The following is a 15,728-nucleotide window of genomic DNA, read 5'->3' as shown; positions in this document are numbered from 1 at the left end:
CTCCCTCCCTCTCTCACTCCCTCTCTCCCGCCCTCACTCCCTCACTCCCTCCCTCCCTTCCTCCCTCATTCCCTCCCTCACTCCCCCCTCAATCCCCTCCCTCCCGCACTCCTGCTCTCTATCCATCGCTTCGACCCTCACTCTCCCCTCAATCCCCTCCATCCTTTGTTCCCTCCCTCACTCCCTCCCTTCCTTGCTTCCTCCCTTTCTCCTGCCCTTTCTCATTCCTCCCTCACTTCCTCCCTCACTCCCTCCCTCAGTCTCTCCCTCGATCCATTGTTGTCTCCCTCACTCCCTCCCTGCCTTGCTCCCTACCTCACTCCCTATTTCTCTCATTCCCTTCCTTCCTTCCTCCCTCACTCTCTACTTCGATCCCTCCCTCTCTCTCCCTCCCTCCCTTCCTCCCTCCCTCGCTACTTCTCTCCCTGCCTTGCTCATTCGTTCCCTCTCTCCTTCCCTCCTTCACTTTGTATCTCACTCTCTTTCTCTCTCCCCCATTCCCTCCATGACTCCCTCTCTCCCTCGGCCTGCAGGCTAACCTTTCTGAATGCGCTAACGCTCTCAGATCTGCATGAGTGGAAGACATGCCCGTTATGAGGGCCGGCTGGAGGTGTTGACTGCAGCGGCTAATGGCACTTCCAAACTCTAACAGCTTCTCCCCGTCTACTCTGTCCAGCCCACTCAGGATTCTGAAAACCTCCACTGGATCTACCTCTCAGCCTACTCCTCTCCAGGGAGAACTGTTCCAACTTCCTCAATCTATCCTCATCCCTGGAACCATTCTTGTAAACCGCTTCTGCACTCTCTCTATCCAATGTGTACGCCTCTGTCCTCTAATGTGATGCTCACGACTGTACACAACAATCCAGCTGAGTTCGAACAAGTTAGAGTGAGAGGGGAAAGATATAAAAGAGACCTCAGGGGCAACATTTTCACGCAGAGGGTGGTACGTGTATGGAATGAGCTGCCAGATGAGGTGGTGGAGGCTGGTACAATTACAACATTTAAAAGGCATCTGAATGGGCAGATGAATAGGAAGGGTTTGGGGGGATATGGGCCGCTGCTGGCAGGTGGGGCTAGGTTGGGTTAGGATAGCTGGCTGGCATGGACAAGTTGGACCAAAGGGTCTGTTTCCGTGCTGTACATCTCTATGACTCTATGACTTCAAGTGTCTCGTACAAGTCTGGCATCACCTGCATGCTCCTGAATCCTGTGTACTTGTTAATAAAAGCGCAGTGTTACCTCATTGTGCGGGAGTCCAGCTGCTGAGAAAATGGGAATCTTCTGACCTCGGGCGATACTGTTCATCACATCAATCGGTGATATCCCAGTCTGAATCATTTCTTCAGGGTAAATCCGAGACTGTGGGTTTATCGGTTGGCCTGGGAATCACAAAATGACAAACAAACTCAGGGAAGGGGCGAGACATGAAGAATGCAAACTGAATCTGTAGTTATTCCTCTCTGATCGTTGTGACTCCTGGCCCATAGTAATGTGCTCAATCTGAAAGGCACTCAGCTCAAGGGCAGTTAGGGACAGGAAGCAAACACTGGCCTAGCTAGCAATGCCCATAAGAGAATTTGTAAAACAAAGACAGAAATTGCTGGAGAAACTCAACCGGTTTCTCCAGCACGGCAGCACGGTGGCTCAATGGTTAACACTGCTACCTCACAGCGTCAGGGACCCAGGTTCGATTCCAGTCTCAAGCGACTATCTGCGTGGAGTTTGCACATTCTCCCCGTGTCTGCGTGGGTTTCCTCTGGGTGCTCCAGTTTCCTCCCACAATCCAAAGATGTGCGGGTCAGGTAGATTGGCCATGCGAAATTGCCCACTATGATCAGGGATGTATAAGTTAGGTGCATCAGTCAGGGGTAAATGTAGAGGAATGGATTTGGGTGGGTTACTCTTCGGAGATCGTGTTGGTATTCTTCTAAGGTCTGGTAGCCTCTGTCTAGAGAGAAACAGAGTCAATGTTTCAAGTCCAGTGTGACGCTTCTTTGGAACGGTTTAAAGACAGGATTCACTCTCCCCTCTTGTAGGGTATAATTGTGGAATAGATCTAAGATGTTCTTTTGTTTGTCATTTATATAAATGATTTGAATGAGAATATAGTAAGTTTGTTACTGTTAGTACTGTTAGTACTGTTGTCACTATTAGTAAGTTTGCCGACGACACCAAAATCGGTGCCATAGTAGATAGTGAAGAAGATTTTATAAGATTACAAAAGAATCTTGATGAAATGGGTCAATGAAAAATGGCAGGTGGAATTCAATCTGGATAAATGTGAGATATTGCATTTTGGTAAATCAAACAAGGGTAGGGCTTGTACCATTAATGGTTGGGCCTTGGGTAGTGTTGTAGAACAAAGAGACATAGGGGTGCAGGTACATATTTCTTTGAAGTCTGGGTCACATATAGAGAGGGTGGTTAAAAGGCGTTTAGCTCACTTGCCTTCATTGCTCAGTCCATTGAGTATAAGAGTTGGGACGTTATGTTGAGGTTGTATAGGGCATTGGTGAAGCCTATTCTGGAATACCATGTCCCGTTCTGGTCACCCAGTTATAGAAGAGATTTACCAGGATGTTGCTGGGTGTGGGAGGTTTGAGTTATAAAGAAAGGCTGGATAGGCTGGGACCTTCTACACTGGACTGTAGGAGGTTGAGAGGGGACCTGATAGAAGTTTATAAAATCATGAGGGGTATAGATAGGGTTAATGGTAGTTGCCTGTTCCTTGGGATGGGGGAGTTTCAAGACTAGGTGTCACATTGTTAATGGGAGAGGAGAGGGATTTAAAAAAGACATGAGGGGCAAATTCTTTACACAGAATGTGTAAATGACTGTGTGTGGAATGAACTTCCTGAGGAAGTGGAGGGTGCAGGTACAGTTACAACATTTAAAAGACATTTGAAGAGGTACATGAGTAGGAAAGGTTTGGAGGGATATGGGGCAGGATCAGGCAGGTGGGACTGGTTTAGTTTGGGATTATGGTCAGCATGGACTGGTTGGACTGAGGGGTCTGTTTCCGTGCTGTATGACTCTATTACAGATGTGATCTTTCTCGAATGGAGAACTGAGAGATCGTCTAACCTGCTCTCGTTCTCATTTCTCACTACCCTTTACGGAACCAGGCCCTGTCCCTTCTCAATCACCTTTCCTCCGCTCAAAGGCAGAATGGGATGGGATTTCTCACCAATGTTCACCCTTTCTCTCTCCAGCTGCTCTGCTATTTGTTTCTGAGCCCACTTCAATACCCGCCAGAGGTTAGCACCCACTCTACCAACCTTGGTCAGTGCTTATCATTCAAATCAGAACAGCATGGCTTCAATTCCCACTCCGGCTGAACGTATTATCATGAAGATCACATCTTCCTGATATTTCCCCATTGCCTGAGCCTCAGGTTAAAACACCTTCAATCATCTATATGGACTGGACCTGAAATTTTAACTCTGCTTTCTCTCCACAGAGACGACCAGACCTGCTGAATTTCTGCCAATAGTTGCTGGTTTTGTTTTCAATCGTCTCTCTCTCTGTCTGTACAGTCTGGTGGCCGCTTTAACCTTGCGGTGTTACGGAGTGGAGAATGCTAATACTCACCATTTATATCGAGGAAGTCCTCTGCCACTACAGCAGGCCCCTTATCAATCGGCTTTCCCGATCCATTAAACACTCGACCTAGGGGTAGCAACAAGAACAAGTCTCTCAAAGACACGACAACAAGAGGTGAAGGATCATGATACTTTTGGGATGGTGCGGTGGCTCAGTGGTTAGCAATGCTGCTTTACAGCGCCAGGGACCTGGGTACAATTCCAGCCTCAGGTGACTGTCAGTGTGGAGTTGCACATTCTCCCTGTGTCTGTGTGGGTTTGCTTCCATGGTCCAAAGATGTGCAGGTTAGGTGAGTTGGCTGTGCAAAATAGTCGATAGTGTTAGGTGCATTAGTCAGAGGGAAATGGGTCTGGGTGGGTTATGCTTTGGAGATTTGGTATGGACTTGCTGGGCCGAAGGGCCTGTTTCCACACTGTAAGGAATTAATCCAATTGGACTGAATCTCCCCTTGTTTTGGCCAAGTCTGAGTGAGCTGAGTATTTTTGGAAGGAGTCCTCAATGTGAGACTCTAAATCTCTTGCCCTATCTTTCCAAATTGGCCTCATTACATACCCACTCACTCCTCACTTCTGATAGCAATCTCCCAAGCGGATATCCCAGAATTCACCGGCATCCTGGTACCCCGGCCAGTCTCGGTCTCAGTGCAAGGCCCAAGCCTGGTGTGACGTTAGCCCCCTCCCGGGGTCAGTGCGGTCCCGGTGTCTGGGGTCATACCCAGTGCTGTAAGAAGAAGGTCAATGTCCATTTCCCCCCCAGCATGAGTGCTAACATCCTCCCTCCGCTACCTCATTCTCACTGTATCTCTGCTTCTGTACCCACCTCCCATTGAGGGTCATGTTCTTCCATTCTCTCTATCACCTTCCACATCGTCCCTCATCCACACTCACCCACCCTGTCCACCATGTCTTTGCCGACTAACACCAATTACACTAATTACACTAACTACACCAACTCCATTCCTGATGAAGTGCTTTCCCCTGAAATGTTGTTTCTCCTGCTCCTCGGATGCTGCCTAACCTGCTGTGCTTTCCCAGCGCCACACTACACTAATCCCATTTACCTGCACTTGGCCCACTATGCCCTGCCATTTTCAACCTCCATCATCCTCTCAGGCAACACACTCCATATTTCTACCATCCCCTAAGTGAAAAAAAAATCTTTCTCAGATCTCCTCCAAACCACTTACTCCTCACCTTAAACTTATACTCTCTGGTCTCAGGCACATCTCCCAGGGGGAAAAGATTCTCATGATCTACTCTAAGTAATTTTGTATCTCTCAGTCAGATTCCCCGCTCAGCCTCCTCTGCTCCAGGGAAACAAAACCCAGCCTATCCAATCTCTCCTCATCATGAGACTTTCCATCCCAGGCCACATCCTGGTGATGTTAGACAGCACTTCCACATACAAATGGTGGGAGAGCTTTGGAACTCTCTTCCACACAGGGTGGTGGATGCTGGATCAGTTATTCATTTTATATCTGAGAAAAATATGTTTTTGTTGAGTAAAGGGAAACGGGCCAAAGGCAGGTATTTGGATTTAGCCCACAGATCAGCTATGATCTCATTGAATGATGGAACAGACTCAATGGCAAGAATGGCCTATTCTTGTTCCGATGTCCCATTGGAGAGATAGGCTTTAAGGAATGAGCAGGGATGTTACAGTGTGTGCAGAACAGGTGAGGTAGAAACTGTAAGTCTTCATGGTTTAACATATGAGGAACGCTTGAGGACTGTAGGTCTACACTTGATGGAGTTTAGAAGGATGAGGATGGAATCTAATTGAAACTTACAGAATACTGAACGGCCTGGACAGAGAGGATGTTGGGAAGATGTTTCCATTGGTAGGGGAGACTAGGACCCAAAGGCACAGCCTTAGAGTAAAGGGAAGACCCTTCAGAACAGAGATAAGGAGAAACTTCTTCAGCCAGAGAGTGGTGAATCTGTGGAATTCACTGCCACAGAAGGCTGTGGAGGTCAGGTCATTGAGTTTATTTAAGGCTGAGATAGGTCGGTTCTTGAATATCAAGGGAGTCAAGGGTTATAGAACATAGAATAATACAGCGCAGAACAGGCCCTTCGGCCCTCAATGTTGCGCCAACCTGTGAACTAATCTAAACTCATCCCATTACTATCCCATCATCATTCACATGCCTATGGGGAGAAAGCAGGAGAATGGGGTTGAGAAACTTATCAGCCATGATTGAATGGTGAAGCAGATGGGCTGAATGGCCTAATTTCTGCTCCCCTGTCTTATGGTTTTACATTAGGCCAGTAAAAACTATTTGTTGGAACACCTTGAGGGTTCGCCTGAGATTGGCTGGACAAGCAAACACACAGCCAACAATCCCCTCACCCAGCATATCCTCCGACACTGGGGCACGAAGGATGTCTCCAGTGAACTCACAGGCTGTCAGCTTGGCGTCGATGCCTGATGTTCCTTCAAATACCTGCAGAACAAAGTATAAATCACTGCACTGTCTCCTGTAGCATAGCTGCCTGCTCGACACTGGGACAACAAAGCTGCAGTTAGAGTGAAAACAAGAAAAATGGACAGAGCAAATCAGTCAACTGCAGCAGTCCGACAGACCGAGAGAAGACAAAATCTCAGGCTCTCACCCACTATCCCACCCAACAACAACTTGCATTCGTGTAGCCACCTTTGAAGCATTTACATGTTCTGAGGTCCTTCACAGGAAAATTAGCAGTCAGTGTTAGGCTCTGAGGGCGTTGAGAGCAGGTGATCAAAAGTTTGGGTCAAAGGGTAAAGTTTTAAAGGAAATGGGGATATAAAGAGCAAAAAAACAGTACAGCACAGGTGCAGGCCTTTCGGCCCTCCAAGCCTGCGCTGACACATTTTGCCCTTCCGTACTAAAACTGTCCTCACTTACAGCAGAGAGAAAGAGAGAGAGGGAGAGAGAGAGAGATAGAGGGAAAAGCAGAGAATTTTAATGAAGAAATTCAAGAGGTTTGGGCCTCAGGTAGCTGGAGGTATGGAGCAATTAAACTGGGGATGCTGAAGATGTCAGGATGAGAGGAACATAGAGACCATGGAATGATGTTGAGATGGAGGAGATCAGACAGATTGTGAAGGCTTTGAAAGTGGGGGTTGCATAATGTCAGTACAGGAGGACAGGTGATGTGAGGTAGGAGAGAGGCAATAGAGTTTTCGATCTTTCTGAGTGGTGCAGGATGAGAATGTAGGCAGTATTGAGTTAGAATCAAGACCGCAAACTAACAAAGGCTTGGGTGAACGTTTGAGCGGGAGCTGTGCTGGGGCAAGTCCAGAGAAAAACAAAGTTAATGAGTTGGAAGGCCATTAGGAGTGGGACAGTGGCTTAGTGGTTAGCATTGTTGCCTCATAGCACTAGGGACCTGGGTTCAATTCCAGCCTTGGGCAACTGTGTGTGTGAAATTTGTACATTCTCTGCGTAGATTTCCTCTGGGTACTCCAGTTTCCCCCCACAATCCAAAGATGTGCAGGGTTAGGAAGGCTTGACAATGCTAAATTGCCTGCAGTGTCCAGGGAGGTGCAGGCTAGTTGGGTTAGCCATGGGAAACGCAGGATTACAGGGATGGGCAGGAGTGGGTTGGGTGCTATGCTAGTCGGAGGCTCAGTGCGTATTCGATGGGATGAATGGCCTGCTTCAACACTGTAGGGATTCTGCAGTAATTGATTTGGAGAATGACAGGGTATGCCGTTGGAAACTCAACTCAGACTGTGCTAGCAAATAGTCCGAATCTCTGCAGTTTGTTAAAGGTCCTGCCTCAGTGGCACTCTGACCCAATGGTACCAGATGAATGGCTGGAATTACCTGAACCACTGCCTTGGATCCAACCACCTCCAACACCTGGCCACTGCGCTCACTGCGATCCGGCAGGGTGAAGTTCACAATCTCCGCGTATTTCGGAAACTGCGAGAAAGGAAGTAAACCCAAAGATCGGAACTTGCTTCCAAACACAAAACAAGAACCTGTCGGTCAAGGCACGCCAGGCAACGCCTTCATGTTGAGAACAGAGAGTGTGGTAGGTCAAGGCACTGGACTAGCTGGAGTGATAGCAATCAGCAGCTCCCTGCCCCGACCACGGCCGCAGGTACCTGCTTCTGTCTCTAACCCTGTGCTATCCCTGTCCTGGGATGGTGTTGAGGGAGCTTTACTTTGCATCTAACTCCATGCTGTCCCTGTGCTGGGAGTGTTTGATGGGGACAGAGTAGAGGAAGCTTTACTCTGTATCTAACCCTGTGCTGTCCCTGTCCTGGGGAGTGTTTGATGGGGACAGTGTAGAGAGAGCTTTACTCTGCATCTAACCCCATGCTGTCCCTGCGCTGGGAGTGTTTGATGGGGACAGAGTAGAGGGAGCTTTACTCTGTATCTAACCCTGTGCTGTCCCTGTCTGGGGAGTGTTTGATGGGGACAGTGTAGAGAGAGCTTTACTCTGTATCTAACCCCATTCTGTCCCTGTCCTGGGAGTGTTTGATGGGGACAGTGTAGAGAGAGCTTTACTCTGTATCTCACCCCGTGCTGTCCCTGTCCTGGGAGTGTTTGATGGGGACAGTGTAGAGGGAGCTTTACTCTGTATCTAACCCCGTGCTGTCCCTGTCCTGGGAAGGTTTGATAGGGACAGTGTAGAGGGAGCTTTACTCTGTATATAACCCCGTGCTGTCCCTGTCCTGGGAGTGTTTGATGGTGACAGTGTAGAGAGAGCTTTACCCTGTATCTAACCCCGTGCTGTCCCTGTCCTGGGAGTGTTTGATGGGGACAGTGTAGAGGGAACTTTACTCTGTATCTAACCCTGTGCTGTCCCTGTCCTGGGAGTGTTTGATGGTGACAGTGTAGAGGCAGCTTTACCCTGTATCTAACCCCGTGCTGTCCCTGTCCTGGGAGTGTTTGATGGGGACAGTGTAGAGGGAGCTTTACCCTGTATCTAACCCCGTGCTGTCCCTGTCCTGGGAGTGTTTGATGGGGACAGTGTAGAGGGAGCTTTACCCTGTATCTAACCCCGTGCTGTCCCTGTCCTGGGAGTGTTTGATGGGGACAGTGTAGAGGCAGCTTTACTCTGTATCTAACCCCGTGCTGTCCCTGTCCTGGGAGTGTTTGATGGGGACAGTGTAGAGGGAGCTTTACCCTGTATCTAACCCCGTGCTGTCCCTGTCCTGGGAGTGTAGTGTATATTTGCTTTCCCTTAGAAGGCAATGGAACTGAAGTCCATTTCTTTGCAGGCACAGGCTGCACCTGTGTTTGCGAGGCCCCCCTTTGACGATTTGCCGCCGCCCAGTCGGTTGGGCGTGCTGACAAATTGGGAGTGACATCGCTGACACAGGGGGCGGGAATGACCTCTCTGAGCCTGCCTCACGCATCATTACCCCCGACGCCTCTTGATAAGGAAGTGATGTCGCTGACAGCCCGTTAATGAACGAGCTGCCCAGTGAAATGGAACAATGGGAGCTCAGCACTTTGGCTAACGTGTCGACGCAACCAGCCCCAAGACTGACAGGGGAAAAGAAAACACGATTTGTGCAGTAATCACCACCCACCCACCCCCCACTCCCACCCTCCTTCACACACTGTTACTCTCGAACTTAACAAATGAATAGGTGCTGCACTGTACCTTAACATTATCGAGTACCACCAGTGGACCATTCACAGCTGAGATGGTTCTGTATGCTGCAGAGAAGGAACGGGAAGAGTTTAGATTGAGTTGTGCAGGGTGTGAAGGAGCAGTTTGAGAAGGTTAGCCACCCCGGCACACATTACCAGTTTAACATCCATTCACTGTGACATGCACAGCCACCATATCTGTAAAGGTCATGACCCGCCCAGCAAGGGGTATCAGTACAGGGCCTCTCGTACACACACATCTGGGATGCATGCCGTCACCATCCGGCCCAGCTAACAACTCTGACCTTGCATTTCCCAACCTGCAGCGTTGACCGCGGCTGGGACATCCAACAGGACAGGGCCGTTAGCAAGGTGGGGGCTAAACCGACGTTACTCACTGGGGCACAAACCCGACTGAATCACGGATCCGAGGCCAGCGATGGAGAAGCAGTCCTCGCTCAAGGACAGAATGTTCACCTCCTGAGTTAGCTCCTGGTGTGTTTACAACTCACTCAGAATGCCACTGCCCTCCAGCTGGATTGAGAGGGGGGGGGCGAGTGCTGCACTGCCAGAGGAGCTGTACTGGGGGAGTGCTGCACTGTCAGAGGAGCTGTACTGGGGGAGTGCTGCACTGCCAGAGGCGCTGTACTGCCAGAGGAGCTGTACTGGGGGAGTTCTGCACTGCCAGAGGAGCTGGACTGGGGGAGTGCTGCACTGTCAGAGGTGCTGCACTGCCAGAGGAGCTGTACTGGGGGAGTGCTGCACTGCCAGAGGAGCTGTACTGGGGGAGTGCTGCACTGTCAGAGGTGATGCACTGCCAGAGGAGCTGTACTGGGGGAGTGCTGCACTGCCAGAGGAGCTGTACCGAGGGAGTGCTGCACTGTCAGAGGAGCTGTACTGAGGGAGTGCTGCACTGTCAGAGGGTCAGTACTGAGGGAGTGCTGCACTGTCAGATGAGCTGTACTGGGGGAGTGCCGCACTGTCAGAGGAGCTGTACTGAGGGAGTGCAACACTGTCAGAGGAGCTGTACTGAGGGAGTGCTGCACTGTCAGAGGGTCAGTACTGAGGGAGTGCTGCACTGTCAGATGAGCTGTACTGGGGGAGTGCCGCACTGTCAGAGGAGCTGTACTGAGGGAGTGCTGCACTGTCAGAGGGTCAGTACTGAGGGAGTGCTGCACTGTCAGATGAGCTGTACTGGGGGAGTGCCGCACTGTCAGAGGAGCTGTACTGAGGGAGTGCAACACTGTCAGAGGAGCTGTACTGAGGGAATGCTGCACTGTCAGAGGAGCTGTACTGAGGGAGTGCTGCACTGTTAGAGGGTCAGTACTGAGGGAGTGCAGCACTGTCAGAGGAGCTGTACTGAGGGAATGCTGCACTGTCAGAGGAGCTGTACTGAGGGAATGCTGCACTGTCAGAGGGTCAGTACTGAGGGAATGCTGCACTGTCAGAGGAGCTGTACTGAGGGAATGCTGCACTGTCAGAGGAGCTGTGACATTAAACTGATGCCTCCAGCTGGCCTCTCAAGTGGTCATGTAAAAGATCCGCCCTGATGTCACTGCACATAACATCCACAGTGTTCACTCCCCAAATACACACCCTCAGCCACCATCCCGAATAAAGGTTAACGAACCATTACCCCATTGCAATAGTGGGATCTTGCTGTGTGTGCATTAGCTGCTGCACCAACTGTTTGCAGGAATGGAGGTGAGGATTGTCAGATCAGTCACAATCTTGTCGAATGGTGGAGCAGACTTGATGGGCTGAATGGCCTACCACTGCTCCTACGTTGGAAAGTAATAGAGATCTATAGCACCGGAAATGGTCCTTCAGCCCATCACGCCTGCTCCCCCCTCCGTGAAAAATCAACCACCTAATCATAATCTAATAGAATGTAGGGCTTCTTCTTACGAGTTCTGTCACAAGTTGCAGAGACAATGTAAACTCCATCCTGTTCACTCCCCGTGACTCTACTCTGTAAAGCAGGAGGTGTCGGTACTCCCACACACCCCTGACAGTCCCTAAGGAGCTCATACATGTAGAATATGCTAATAGCAGGCCCCATAACAACAGCTAACCGACAGTCATGGGAAATGCAGCATTACAGGGATGGGGTGGGTCTGGGTGGGATGCTCTTCGGAGCGTTGGCGTGGACTCAATGGGCTGAATGACCTGCTTCCCCATTCTAGGGACTCGATGATATTTACGGCTGAGTTTGGGAGGTTACAGATTGACAAAGGAATCAAGGGCTCTGGAGTCAGGCAGGGAGCTGGAATCAAGATTGCAATCTTAAGTCATGATGCAACAGACTTGGTAAATGCAAAAGTGTCCTCCAGCTCCTTTTTCTGCCAGTTGCGTTGTAATGTCTGCAGGGGTATACCCAGCAGCACGTAGGGTGCTATACAGGAGGTCTCCCATTTGCGAATGTCTGACTTACAAACACTTCTACTTAAGAACATGATCTAATCCAGGGGTTTAATTTTAAATATCCAAATATGAACATTTCCTGTACTTATACAGTGTCCTGAATTGGGCACCAACTCGCGGAGAAATTGACCTATGAATGGAAACAGGAGGTGAACCCATCTGAACTTGGCGGGGGCTGCCAATACAACGTACACATTTCTGTATCCAGTAATACATGGTTATGTTATTGTGTCAGAGTGCGTCTTCCAGTAACACAGAGTGTGCTACCATTACAACATAGAACAGTACAGCACAGGTGAGGCCCTTCAGCCCACCATGATGTGCTGACCATGATGCCAGATTAAAATAACCCCTGCCCTTGGTCCATATCCTTCTATTCCTTGTATATTCATGTGCTTATCTACGAGTCCATTAAACGCCCCTATTGTATCTGCCTCTCCCACCACCCCGGCAGCATGCTCCAGACTCCTATCACTCTCTGTGTAATAAATTTGCCCCTCACATCTCCTTTGAACTTTCCCCCTCTAACCTTAAATACATGTCCCCTAATATTAGCCATTTCAAAAAAAAATTCTGACCATCAACCCTATCTATGCATCTCATAATTTTATAGATTTCTATCAAGTCTCCCCTCAGCCCCCACCACTCAAGAGAAACCAGTTTTTTCTCGCCTCTCCTTATAGCTCATATCCTCTAATCCAGGCAGCACCCTGGTAAACTTCCTCTGCACCCTCTCCAAAGCCTCCACATCCTTCCTGTGTTGTGGTGATCAGAAATGACCGCATTGCTCTAAGTCAAGATTAGAGCGGTGCTGGAAAAGCACAGCAGGTCAGGCAGCATTTAAGGAGCAGGAGAATCGATGTTTCGGACATAAGCCCTTCATCAGCAATATTCCAAGTCTGACCTAACTAAAGTCTTATGTAATACATAGAGTGCTAGACCTAGTAATACAGTCTGTTATTAATTGCATGAAGTTCATTGCCAGGAATGCAAGGTCTACTCTTGTAGAATGTAACTGCTGGGTATGACATGGCCTATATTGTGTGTGGTCACATTTACAGGGTTAAAGCATATATATTATGTATATTATGTACTAAAACCTGTTTGCTGTGTATAACACTATCTTTTATATAACACAGGTGATGTTAACCATTACAAGACAGAGTTGAAGCACAGACATTTCTGACAGATGCTGCTGGTTCTGTATTGATATTTGTACTCCAGATGTTTTCCTCCTGGTACTGTTTATCCAGGAGAAAGTGAGGTCTGCAGATGCTGGAGATCAGAGCTGAAAATGTGTTGCTGGAACAGCGCAGCAGGTCAGGCAGCATCCAGGGAACAGGAGAATCGACGTTTCGGGCATAAGCCCTTCTTCCTGCTTCCTTCTTCCTTCTTCCATTAGTGGGCAAAGAGCTGATACACGGGGTGGGGGCAAGGGCACTGCCTGCCTGGTTTGGCAGGAAGGGGTTACATCGAGCTGCCTGTTCCTAGCTGGATCAGTCACACACAGATTCACATTGACTTGATCAATCTCAGTGTGGTGCGTTCACAGTCCACCCTGCACTTCACACTGACTGTGTGTGTGTGTGTAGGGTTTGGAGGGCAACTTGTTGCAGGGGGTGGTGTTCCCATGTATCTGCTGCCCTTGTCCTTCTAGATGGAAGTGGTCACGGGTTTGGAAGGTGCTGTCTGAGGATCTTTGGTGAATTTCTGCAGTGCACCTTGTAGATAGTACACACTGCTGCTACTGAGTGTTGGTGGAGGGAGTGGATATTGGTGGATGTGGTGTCAATTAAGCAGGCTGCTTCGTCCTGCATTGTGGCGTGTTGTTGTATTAGATCAGTGACTTTGCCACTCCTGGACATTCTTCCTTGTAATGCTGTTTCTTCACTGGGTCAGAATCCGGGAATTCCCTCCCTAAGAGCATTGTGGGTCAACCCCCAGCACATGGACTGCAGCGGTTCAAGACGGCAGCTCACTCCCACCTTCTCAAGGGTAATTAACAAATGGGTGACAAATGCTTTCTGAACCAGTGATGCCTACACCTCATAAATTAATAAAAAATGTTTAGATATACCTCCTCTCCATCCTGATCCCCTAAAGTCTCACCCTGAATGGCCAGGATGAAAACACCAACGTGTGAATATTTGGACATAATCTCTCTGTTCCTGGTGCTTCAGTGAAATTAACCAATTTCACGTAAAACAAGGACCTCTTTGACTGGCTGAGGTATTCACTGCTCTCTGTGATTCGTTCAAAAGAATTAACCTGGGATTGTCGACCACAGGTATTGCCATTAACAGGAAATCTGAAACTTGGAAGTGTAATAAACAGTGAGTGATGAATTTCCACATAAGTGGGTGAAGTGCACTACAGATGCAGAGAAGTACAAAGAAGAGCGGGCAGGAAGAGTGTGAGCTCAATTGGAGCTGTTTTAAGAAAAAAAGACAGCAGGAATTGAGAATATGTGTCCCAATTTTTGATGGAATAAAACACTAAAATAGTGAACTGAATATTGGGTTCCTGGGCTGTATAATGGGGGGTATAGAGGGTGATTACATTCTAATGCAGGGGTCATGATTAGGAAATTTGCAGAGGATACAAAAGTTGGCAAAACTGGATAGAAGCATCAGCTCATGTATTTGGGAGAAGTGGTCAGCTCATGTGGGAGGGATGCTCAGGACCTATCGGTCATTTTGTTCACTGTCTGGGTCAGACCCGCGTTCTCTAAAGCTTCTTAAGCAGCCTTCAGTTAAGCTGTGACTTTGCTGGCCTTAACCTTTGACTCAGTTCCCTCTGCCTCTTTTCGTGAAACATGCTGGAAGATTCCGGAGGCTCTTTATAAACTGGCCCGCTGTTGTTCAGTTGAGTAAGCAGGGTGATTCACTTTGTCTCTCAACGTTATCTCCTAATTCATCAGAATGGATCAATCGGAGATAATTGATTTAATTAAGCTGAGTCCCCACATCGTTCCCCCCCACCTTCACCCTCCCCCCCCCTCCCCCACCGTGCCTCACTGGAACTAAGGGACGGTGTCTGAATTACAAAGCCTTAAAGATGCAGTTTGTGCTGTCCATGTAGCTCCCTCGGCCCTGGAGGAACGCTGTCTCGTTTTTACTGTATCAGCTGTATACGGTAGAAATGGCAAATAAAAACTACTCTTGAATCTTGAGATGGTCAGGCAGTTGGAAATAGTGGAGGAAGGTTGTGGAGCTGGAGGAGATCACAGAGATTGGGAGGAGGTGAAGTCCTGGTGGGATTTAAGATGAGGGTCAGAACTTTGAATCTGAGGCACTGAGGACCCAAGGTAGGACACTGAAGGCAGAGGCCATTGTCCTGGAGAAGGGACCAGGCGTATGAGAAGGTAAATGTATCTGAGTTTGAAAAGAAGGAGGAGGCTAACACTCTGTATCTGGAGTGTGAAGGTTTGAGGAGGTTCTAGAGTGAAGTATGAGGGTGAGAGGGAGTTGGAGTTAGAGAGAGGTCAGGCCAGATGGAGGTGTTTTAGTGAGGACATCAGTGCAGTCATACCTCCGAGTCACTACACTAAGGGTTCAAGCCTCTCTGTAGAACTGACATTGCCAGTGCAATGCTGAGGGATGCTGCCTTGTCACAGTACCAGATTTCGGGTAATAGCCAGGCTCTATTTGCTGTGCAGAAGGTGTAAATAATCCCTCAACGGCTGGTTTAAATGGGTTGGTGGGGTGGGGTAGGGTTTTCCTCAGTATCTTAAAGGGATATCTCCTGGAGCTCACTGCTGAACAATGTTATACACTGTGACTTGGAGGGGCCAGTGTTGGACTGGGGTGGACAAAGTTAAAAATTACACACCAGGTTATAGTCCAACAGGTTTCTTTGGAACCATTAGCTTTTGGAGCGCTGCTCCTTCATCAGGTGGTTACATGGTTATACACATGAAGGTTTATCAGCCCAAACTAATCCACTCACACTCCTCAATATAACCCTCACCCCCATCTATGTCCCTCAATCCCTCCATTCCATATCCCTCACCTCAATTTCTGTCCCATAATCCATCCATTCCATATCCCTCTCCCAAAATCTGTGTCCCTCAATCCCTCCATTCCATATCCCCCAACCCAAT

The 15,728-nt window shown here is 48.8% G+C and overlaps 1 protein-coding gene across 1 annotated transcript in view; it reads right to left on the bottom strand.

Moving 5' to 3' along the window:
• LOC122552966 (V-type proton ATPase subunit B-like) overlaps nt 1–15,728 on the bottom strand; it is a 177,795-nt gene that overhangs the window by 147,529 nt on the left and 14,538 nt on the right. The window contains exons 2-6 of the mRNA XM_087991994.1: nt 9,213–9,268; nt 7,418–7,516; nt 5,959–6,052; nt 3,595–3,672; nt 1,243–1,382 (exon numbers count right to left, since the gene is read on the bottom strand). Of these exons, the coding sequence (XP_087848120.1) occupies nt 1,243–1,382; nt 3,595–3,672; nt 5,959–6,052; nt 7,418–7,516; nt 9,213–9,268 (467 nt within the window). The remainder of the gene's footprint in view (nt 1–1,242; nt 1,383–3,594; nt 3,673–5,958; nt 6,053–7,417; nt 7,517–9,212; nt 9,269–15,728) is intronic.

Source organism: Chiloscyllium plagiosum, unplaced genomic scaffold, assembly GCF_037043375.1.
Source record: "Chiloscyllium plagiosum isolate Xiang-an unplaced genomic scaffold, Cpla_swu_hap1 HiC_scaffold_1, whole genome shotgun sequence".
Taxonomy (NCBI): domain Eukaryota; kingdom Metazoa; phylum Chordata; class Chondrichthyes; order Orectolobiformes; family Hemiscylliidae; genus Chiloscyllium; species Chiloscyllium plagiosum.
Note: the sequence above shows the minus strand (reverse complement) of the source record. Positions and strands in the feature narration are given on the sequence as shown.